Genomic DNA, 10053 nt, shown 5'->3' on the forward strand with positions numbered 1-10053 from the left:
CCAGGTACAGCACGCGCAGCCGCTCCTCCGCCTCCACCTCCGCCTCGCCCTCCACCTCCACCTCCGCCGCGTCCCGGGCGCGCCTCGAGTTCGCCTGTAACGCATTCATCGTAACGAAAATAATTGTCACAAATGTCGTTTATATATAGTTTGTTGAATGTTTGCGCTAGTTCGATGTGTACATCTATTATTTTCATTTCATCAATATACCTGGTGTATCCAAATAAATAAAAACGAAGGATAATCGTAAAACCTGCAAGGTGTGGAAGAACCCCCCGCCGGTGATGATCTGCGTGAAGTCGTCGAGGTCGAGGTGGGGGTGGAGGTGGGGGTGGAGGTGGAGGTGGGGGTGGGGCTGCGGGGGCGGGGTGAGCGCGAGGTCGCAGCGCCGCCGGGCATACGCCCAGTAGTAGCCGCGGCGCGCCGCCCGGTCCGCCAGCGCCGAGGTGAGCAGCTGCGTGTCTTCACTGGAGCTCTGGTTGATGACGTCACGGAGGAGGCGCTCCAGCAGATGTTCACTTTGTGTGAGCACCTCGTGCTCGCTCCACTGGAAGGGAGCACTGACTTCAATAAATCCTCTGTTATCATAATTAGACGAGCATTTAATTTGATGAGTGATGATTTAAGCGGAGGTATCACAATACATAAACACTTTCATTTGTTGATACAATTAAAGCTGTGTCGTGGTGCGGAGATAAAAACACGGTTATTTTTATAATGTTTCTATTTAAGATAGATAGATAGTTTGACAACTGAGGCCTATAAAGTATCTAATTAATTTTGTATGAGGATTAACGTTGTACTTGTTGTGCGGTCGTCATAGTGTCGGAGGTCTCGTGCATCACGAACAACTATGAACTATCGAGAATCGCTTCTGTTACAATATAAATTGAGGAAATAAATACTATGTCTTAGTTATTTTATTAGTTTTTGAATTTATTACGCATTTTTATCTGTGTCACGCGCAATTAACTAAATAGACATTAAAAAAGTTCTTTTTGTTACTCAACATCTCTATTTTTTTGTTCAATATCTTATTTTTCTACGTAGTTTTGGAAAATAAAGTGGACATAAAAAGAAGAATATGATTTACATTATAATTTTTGAATATTGTATATTATTATTGTAACATTGTTTTTGAACTGTTGAAGCGTTATTCAATGTTTCAATTTCCGTGAGACGTCGCCTTCACAAAAGTACTCGTACAAGTAGAACTGAGGGCGGCGACACGTATCGCCCCGCCCTCAGTGAGGTACAACAATAAAGTTAAATAGAGACTCACTATCACGTAGTGGTCCTCGAGCGCAGCCAGCAGCGCGAGGTCGTGCAGCGCCGCCAGCAGCTGCTCCAGCCACAAGGCGCCCTGCAGCAGCGCACGCGAGCTGTGGGCGCGCGCCCTCAGCGCCATCAGCGCCCGCAGGCAAAGCGCGCGGAACACAGCTCGCCGCGCCCACAGCCGTACCTCTCCCGCCTCCGGCCGCTCGACGCGCCGCTCGCTCGACTCCGCGATCAACTTCTTAACGAGAGCGCTGTCATCGTCGAAGGGGCAGTTGATGTTGCCCATGATGCAGTCGCCCTTCAAGGCGCAGTACTCCAGGGAGTTGTCCGGCGGCGCGTCGCAGGGCACGAGCAGGAGCCGCGCCACATCCGATTCGGCGGGCTCGGTGGGCTCGGCGGTCGCGAGGGCCTCGGTGGGCTCGATGGGCTCGGCGGTCGCGAGGGGCTCGGTGGGCGCGTCGAGCAGGTCGGCCGCCACGTTTGCGATGTTCTCGATCTCGTTTACATCAAAATTTTCCGTTCTGAAAAAGTTACATATTATTATGACTGCCATTTTATATATGAGGAGTGTGAATGCAATGTACAAGATTGTTCCTCCCCCCGGCGAGGTGCACGTACCGCTGTGCGAGGTGCGCGTGCACCAGCCGCACCAGGCGCGCCCGCAGCCGCCGCCCGGGGGCGGGGCTCAGCGCGCTCAGCGCCGCCCGCCACGCGCAGCGCACCTCCGCACACGTGTCCGGCGACACCAGCCCGACCTGACACACACACGCGCGCGCTTACACTTCATCTCATTGAACAGTGCAGCGTAAGCAAAAAGTCATTTTAGACAGGTACGGTAGTTTAGACGTCATAGGACCTACGGGCACGTGCAGCTGCAGCGAGAAGAGCGCGTGCGCGAGCCGCGCGCAGTGCGCGTTGCGCGTGCCGGCCAGGGCGCTGCACACCTGCGCGGCCGTGCGCGCGCGCCGCTCCGCCGCCTCCCGCCCCTCTCCCTGGCCCTGGCCCTCGCCCTCCGCCACCAGCGACACGGCCTCGCAAACTTGTTCCACAATTAGTCCTATTGTCTCGTCGCTCGTTATACTTTCTGAAAAAATTGGATTCATTAAAATAGCTGAAATAATTTAGGTAAACAATATTTTTAATGACCTCACCTCCCTGAGGGTCGTGTCCGAGGCAGTGCAGCAGCAGGTCGGCGGCGTGCGGGGCGTGCGGGTCGTGCGGGGCGTGCGGGTCGAGCGCGCGCGCCGCCAGCGCCAGTAGCGCGCGCTGCACCAGGGCGCCGCGCAGCCAGCGGCGGGCGGCTGGGGGTGCGCAGTGCGGGGGCGACACGCTCAGCGACACGCACCACTCCAGAGCGGGGGGCGGCAGCTGGGGGCGGCACGAGAGACGCGTTACATATGTGCGACACACCGACTCACCTGACAGTACTTCGATGGCGGAAGAGGCTCAGACTTAAAGGAACGAGGTCGAAGTCGACAATTACCCGTTCGAAGGACCGGAACACCTCGTCCTGCTCCTCGTCGTCGAGATGCTTCAGCAGAAGGAATACGACGTCGAGAAGCGGCCGGCCGTCCTCGCCCTCGTTCTGGAGGCGGGCGCGCAGCACCGTCTCGTACAGGGCGAGCACGGAGGGCACGCCGAGGCGGGCGGCCAGCGCGGCCAGCAGCGGCCCGCTCTCGAACTCCACCAGCAGCGCGTGCAGCGGGCGCAGCAGGCCGGGCGCGGCGTGCTGCAGGTACAGCGCGCAGGTGCGCTCCACCGTCTCCTGCAGGTGGCGGTGGTACCTGGCGGCGCCGGGGACGAGCTCCGCATGCACCGTGGGCTCGTCGTCGGCGTCTCCGGCGAATTTTATGCCGCGCTTCTTTTTTTCGTCTCGGCCGAACGCCGTCCTGAGGCACCTCAGGAACAGCACGTGGTCCTCGGCCACCCTCTCCACCTCCGCGTCGTGGGCGGTGTGGGGGGGGAGGTGGTCGGCGAGGTGGGCGGCCAGGGCGTCGCCGACGTTCCCCCAGCAGGCGGACAGCAGGCGGTCGGAAGCGAGATCCGCACGCCGCAGCCAGGTGGCCGCGAGGGCGGCGAAGTCTGCGGCCGTGTTGCGCAGGAGGGCGGCGCGCGCGAGGCGGTCGGGCACGGCGAAGGCGCGGGCGAGCCACGCGCGGTGGGCGCCGGGCACCACCTCCTCCGCCAGCTCCGGCTCGCGCTCCGACACGTGCCGGAGGAGCTCGCCCAGCGCCTGGCTCCACGCTCGTCGCTCACTCATCGAACTCATTATATTTTTCTTTTCTAATCTAAAATAAGACAACATGAGTGACATTTCGTCGATCCGGACCGAGGTGGGCGCGGGCGTGGGCGTGGGCGCGGGCGCGGGTCTCACCCGATGAGCATGGAGTCGAAGAGGTCCATGTAGAAGCGTGCGGTGCGCGCGGCGGAGGGCAGCGCGGGCAGCAGCGCGAGCAGCAGCTCGGCCAGGCGCGCGGCGTCGCCCCACCCGCCTGCACGTGACACACACACGCACATGTATCTCCATACAAATCGACGGTTAAATTTAATTACGACGGCGCTCACCATTCTGGAGAAGTTCGTGAATCCTTTTGACGAGGAGGGCGAGGTCCTTGTCGTCAGCCCACGCGCGCCACTCCTGTCGGATGACAACGACACGCGTCAGAGACGAGGACGAGGCAGACAAAAACAGAACATCATAAAGTGAGAATGTGGTAATCGGGCCACCTGCGCGTTGTGCACCAACAGCAGCAGCGCGGCCCAGCGGTGCGGCGTGTCGGCGGCCGGCGCGGCTTGTGCGGCAGACGCTATGGGCGCGGCGGGCGTGGTCTCTGTGGGCGTGGGCGCGGCGGGCGTGGTCTCTGTGGGCGTGGGCGCGGCGGGCGTGGTCTCTGTGGGCGTGGGCGCGGCGGGCATGGTCTCTGTGGGCGTGGGCGCGGCGGGCGGCGGCGCCAGTAGCGCGCGCCACGCCCGGCGGCTGCAGTCGGTGTCGACTCGGGCCCCGAAGCGCGCCCACACGCTCCCCACCATGCCGTACCACGCCGCGCTGCACATACATACACAAAATTATTTCTATGCATATGTACTAGCTCTCGCTCGCGCCTCCGTCTGCCCGGAATTTAAAAAAAAATTAACATGCAGCCTAAGTATTCTTCCAGACTATTTTCTATATCTATGCTATAAATATTCGCATTTATAATATTAGTAAGACGTAAGATATACTGGTATCATAGAAGCTTATCTCGTGCATAAAGCTGACAACTGTAATTCCATTCCTTTTTATTACACAAAAAAACTTTGCACTTGGCGTTAAAAATTCATTTGCAGAAGTCAAAAATTGAAATGGTTCCACCACGGGCACTACTACTACCGTTGCCTCGGCTTGCTATTTTTATTTCTTTTCACCTCCTAAGGTAAGTGGCGCAAAACTATATATCCTTAAGTATTTTTATTACAAAAAAGAGTATTTTAAGAATGTGCCACGAATGTTGCAATCTTTATATTAATATAGATATGTAGTGTTGTATGGATGAGGGCGCGGGCGGGGTGAGGGCGCGGGCGGGCACTGACCGTAGGCGGTGGTCGTGGGCGTGGGCGAGGGCCCAGAAGGCGCGCGCACGCAGCAGCGGCTGCAGCGCCGCCCACAGCCAGTCAGAGCGCGCGGCCGGCAGCGCGGCGCCCACCAGCGCCAGCGCGCCCAGGCTGCTCGCCACTATGAACCTCCCATGCGCCTTCCTCTCCTCCTCTTCCGTCCTGCCATTTTGTTTTCCGATTATTTTGCTGATTCAATTGAGGCGTGCGGCGTGCGGCGTGCGGCGTGCGACGTCCGCGTCACCTCGTTGCTTTTACTGTTTCTTGGAAAAGGTGTATTATAATGTAAATAGATGCAGAGAAAGCCGCACTTGAGAAGCAGCCGGCCCTCGCCACCGCTGGAGATGTTGTCGCGCACCACGCCGATGATCTCCTCTCTGCAGAACGATATCGCCTTCCCCAGCTTCTCCTCCGGGAAAGTATTCTGTTAATACAATAATATTATTGTTACACGAGAACACTCATCTAAAAACAACTACCGTCAACAACAGCGTCAGAGAGGTGTGGACGCAGTGTTATCATGAGTGCGGTGTGGGAGCGGTGTTACAATGAGCGTGATGTTACCGTGAGCGCGGTGTGAGAGCTGTGTTACAATGAGCGTGATGTTACCGTGAGCGCGGTGTGAGAGCTGTGTTACAATGAGCGTGATGTTACCGTGAGCGCGGTGTGAGAGCTGTGTTATAATGAGCGTGATGTTACCATGAGCGCGGTGTGGGAGCTGTGTTACAATGAGCGCGATGTTCAATGAGTGTGGTGTGGGAGCTGTGTCACAATGAGCGTGATGTTACCGTGAGCGCGGTGTGAGAGCTGTGTTACAATGAGCGTGATGTTACCATGAGCGCGGTGTGGGCGTGGTGTCTGGCAGGGCCGTACTCGTCGCAGGCGGCGAGCAGCCAGGCGGGCAGAAGACGGCGCAGCTGGGGCGCCAGCTGGCGGCCCGCGCGCGCCGCCAGAGCTGCCTGGCACGCCTATATACATACATTATTAAACTTCCTATCTAAAGCTTATTGAAGATAAGACCTATAATATTAATATTTGAAATGAAAACAATTGAGATATGGTAAGATAAATGACCTGGGTATACTCTCTGACTTTACGATCCATATCCACACTTAGTATAGGATAGAAGTGGGCCCAAGCTGGCAACGCAGCGACTGCCTCCTCGGTGGCACTGTGCCTCATCAGCTCCAGCAACTCCTGCAGCGCCTGCCAGTTGCATTCATTACATTTGATACAAATAAATAGTGATGACAGATTTAGACAGAAGCTGTAATCAACATGAAAAATGTTCCAGTGAGGTTCTGCACGGAAAATGGGCAATAACCACACAATCCTCTTAGATATATTTGTGCTATATTATGAGTTACATTCTAATCATCTCTTATTTAGCCTTCATCGCAATGCATAATAATTGATTAATTCTTTACTAAGTTAAACAATCTCCATAGGCTACTGTGAATATTTTATAGCAGCTGTTTGTTGCTACCTTAAAATACTTTTTTTTAATTTCCACATACCTTAGTCTTAGTTATAGGATCTTTTTTATTGAATTTTTTGAAACATAATGCATATTCCGTGTTGAGGCCATGCTCAATATTAACAGCAGCCAGTGTAGGGAAGATGGGTGTCAACGGCTTGCCAGTTGTTATGCCAAATATTGCTGAATCCTTTGTAGAGCTAATAAGAAGCTCTGCACTACGCCCACTGCTAGACGGCTGAAATTTACAACAATATATATCTTTGTATAATTTTACATGGTAATAACATAACTATTATTAACTTAAATAATTCTTTTAAACATTCTAAAATATAAGCAACAATTGGTTGACGAATGGCAGGAGGGTCGCTGAATTTCAAATGTTGTAAAACCTGTGTAAGATACAGTATTGTCATCTTTGTTCTTTTGAAAGATAATTACTGGCTCAGTAATGTTTCACTTGTACATATGTTGTGGCAGTCAGTCAGAACTCACCTAGCTATGTGGCTGCTGTCATCTTATTTTTATGCATGAGGGTCTGTCAATGTTATGGTTGCAGCCTTTGTACTTTGCACAGAACTGGTATTGAAAAGTAAGTTGACAATATATTATCATTTTTCAAGGGACGATAAGCCCGGTGCTCAGACTTGACATTTATTTGTATAAGAATTTAGGATGACCCTTATGTTGTACTCACCCGTGCATTATTTTTGGTTCGGTCTCTTTTCGATTTTCCACCCATCGCGAAATTGTTGTGAAATTAGGAAACAGTTTTTAGATGTAAATTATTATATCTTGATCAATTTCGTTTCTTTAAACTATCTTTTATTTTGTTATAAGTTCCAAGAGCAAGACAAGCGACTACCTACAAGAAATAAAATAAAAGTTTAAAACGCGAAACAAAAATGATGATATTATGACAGACACATAACATGACATTGACAATGACATTCTCAATGTATTTCTCATTTTATATACTTTGGTGTTACCTACAACTTGAATGCTCTTAGTAATTTCTAAATATTTAAATTGATAATCTACACAAATTAAAACAGCTTTAGGATTTTTCATCAAAACACAAGGTAATTCTACTTTTTTTTCTTAATTATATTCAGCATTAACAGAACACTAACAACGATTAGTTGCATATTATACCCATGTTCTTGACATAAGCAATTAAAACTACACTTTAAATCATCACATATAACAGTTTATCATTTCCGAAATATAAAAATGGCAGCATTATACTATACCGTCTAGGTATTGCCCCCTTTTAGGACTAAATGTGACACTGTCTGAAGACGACATTGTTAGTTCACATATTTTCCGACTATTAAAATATCCGTATGGGCGTTTATTTTCGCGCCGCGATAAAATTCTGCTTTGGCGACTTTCAAGTGGAAGAAATTAAAAAATTGAAAAATCTTTTATATACTAAGTTTATGGTATTCATTGTTAAATGTAAAACTCTATTTAAGGAGTAAAGAAAGCACTTCCTGTTCATTAAATTACATAATTCTTTCATATTCTTTTAAAACATTAGATTTAATGAAATTCGGAATAAACAATTGAAGACCTTTATTTTCCTTTCCCGCGTCTATGTTGCTTTACCTGTGTACGAGCGATAGCGTGGATAAAATTTCTGCTCAAATGTTTTTCTCACGAAAAATTTGTCGTTTTTCTAAGAAAAAGCATCGTCATCATCCTTTGAATGTGTTTAAAATTAAGTAAACTACACGGGGTAAATAAATGAATACTCACAGGTTTTTGCATTGAAATGTCAATATATATATATATATATTTTTAATATTCATAAATTCAATATACATTTTATCAAGTAAAATGAATTACTATAATTTATATAGGCAATTTTTAACACGTTTTAATCTATATGTAAGTTTAACAATCTAGAGTGCTCAGTGTAACAAGTTGGCGGAGGGCGCAACCTCCTCTCTCCCTATGGCATTAGGAATTCACGTTTGCTTAAAATTATCACTTAATCTATGCATGTACGAGAAAGAAATACTCTGCAATATTACAATCGTATAACTAAACGTTGCCATAGTACATAATGCCGTTAAATTTAAAAATATTTTTCCTTGTACTTATTATAATTAAACTGTTTTTGGCACAGAACTTAAAAGCTAAACTAGAGTGAGGACGCGGACGGGATGATCATATTGTACAAAAGTCCACGTCCCTTTTTACATAATTATTCTTTGGTTTGTCTAGCCCATCGGTAATTTAGAATAGCTTACAATAAAATTATAATAAAATATGAAATAGTTGAAACAGATCTAATATTATATAAAATTAATTATATGTATATCGTAGAGCGTTCGTATCGAGTTTGGGCACATGGTGCACATGGGCACGGGCACAGTGTACAATACAGCAGATGCACAGCGCCGTACGTTGCGCAGGCTCACACACACCTCGCTTTACTATTTCAAACAGAACCTACTAACTATACCATTATTTAATATCTGCTATATGTTACGTAATTCGTTGCATAGAAACCTTTTAAATTAACTTTATCTACTTAAAATTACACAATAGAAATAATCGTTAAGTGGGTCTTAAATGTATTTGCTTAGGAACTTTGTGTTCTGCTATACTGCTGGAGTGGTCGCGGATCTCGCGGTGGAGTGGTGGAGTGGTGGAGTTGTGGGGTGGTGAAGTTGTGGAGTGGTGGAGTTGTGTAGTGATGGAGTGGTGACTCGATGCGTGCAAGTACTCCTACTGCCCATACTCAATATACCTTTTTGTACATATAAAGCTATCAAAACAAAAATATCAACTTGACAATTGAACGGGTAACACGGAAATGTTGTATGTGAATGATATGTTGACCAGACGTGTATGAAAATGTATGTTGAGGTAAGAGGGGGCGGAGGGGGCGGAGCGCGAGGAGCGGAGTCTCGTAGGAAAGCTGTGTGTGATCAGGGTCAAGCGATGACATGAGATTAAAAATTAAGTACATTTTTGATTATAATGAAAAGCCGGCTCGTGCACGCCGCTCCGAATCGCAGATAATTAAAAGCACAAACTGCGATTTATCGGTAACTTCACGGATTTACCAAGTAGGCATGTGGTGTAGTTATCGCCGCCATTTGCTAACTTAAGAATTTTAAGCCGATTGACATAATATTTTTAAGAAGATCGTTTAATTTATGAAATTTTCAAAACGTATAAAAATATTTTTTTGAGCGAATAAAAATATACCTTGCAAAAATAATGTTTGTCGACATTTATTGTGTATTTGAATAATGTGTTAATGTTGTTAAATGAACAAAACAGTTTTAAGTGGGTGCCTCAACTAGTTGGAAAGTGTAAAGTTTTATCAATAAATCCTAGGACCCACCATAGTTCGGTTCGGTTAGGTTAGAGTGCAGTATAGTACGCATACTGGTTATATCTAACATCATACATATATATCTTATCTATAATCATTTACATATTTTTACAAATAAGTATTTAATATAATAAAGTATGTAGGCACGATCACAAAAAAGGAAATTATAAATTTCATTATAATATCAGTTAAAATGTTATTGTATTGTTGAGATGGCCCTTATTGTCACACGTTGTCTGTCGTCCCCCGGGGGGCGCGGCGGGCGCGGGGTGTCGCCGGAGCCGCGCGGGGTGTCGCGGGGCGCGCGGGGTGTCGCGGGGCGCGTGGGGTGTCGCGGGGCGCGAGGTGTGTC

General features: G+C 48.4%; 2 protein-coding genes across 2 annotated transcripts; both read right to left on the minus strand.

Annotated features, from left to right (window-relative positions):
- Positions 1-70: 70 nt before the first annotated feature.
- LOC106115697 (uncharacterized) lies at positions 71-1966 on the minus strand. Its single transcript, XM_013309152.1, has 3 exons — positions 1897-1966; positions 1283-1799; positions 71-547 (listed from the first exon to the last, which is right to left on the minus strand). The coding sequence occupies exons 2-3, from the start codon at positions 1562-1564 to the stop codon at positions 194-196; spliced, it is 636 nt and encodes a 211-aa protein (XP_013164606.1). The 5' UTR covers positions 1565-1799; positions 1897-1966; the 3' UTR covers positions 71-193.
- LOC106115544 (E3 ubiquitin-protein ligase listerin-like) lies at positions 1785-7272 on the minus strand. The gene is made up of 14 exons (XM_013308972.1): positions 7044-7272; positions 6387-6584; positions 5944-6075; positions 5703-5837; positions 5181-5293; positions 4849-5031; positions 4006-4324; positions 3844-3916; positions 3653-3770; positions 2762-3566; positions 2430-2646; positions 2139-2362; positions 1863-2033; positions 1785-1799 (listed from the first exon to the last, which is right to left on the minus strand). The coding sequence occupies exons 1-14, from the start codon at positions 7086-7088 to the stop codon at positions 1785-1787; spliced, it is 2748 nt and encodes a 915-aa protein (XP_013164426.1). The 5' UTR covers positions 7089-7272.
- Positions 7273-10053: the final 2781 nt, after the last annotated feature.

The sequence above is a fragment of the Papilio xuthus genome, unplaced genomic scaffold (assembly GCF_000836235.2).
Source record: "Papilio xuthus unplaced genomic scaffold, Pxut_1.1 DF827777.1, whole genome shotgun sequence".
Classification (NCBI taxonomy): domain Eukaryota; kingdom Metazoa; phylum Arthropoda; class Insecta; order Lepidoptera; family Papilionidae; genus Papilio; species Papilio xuthus.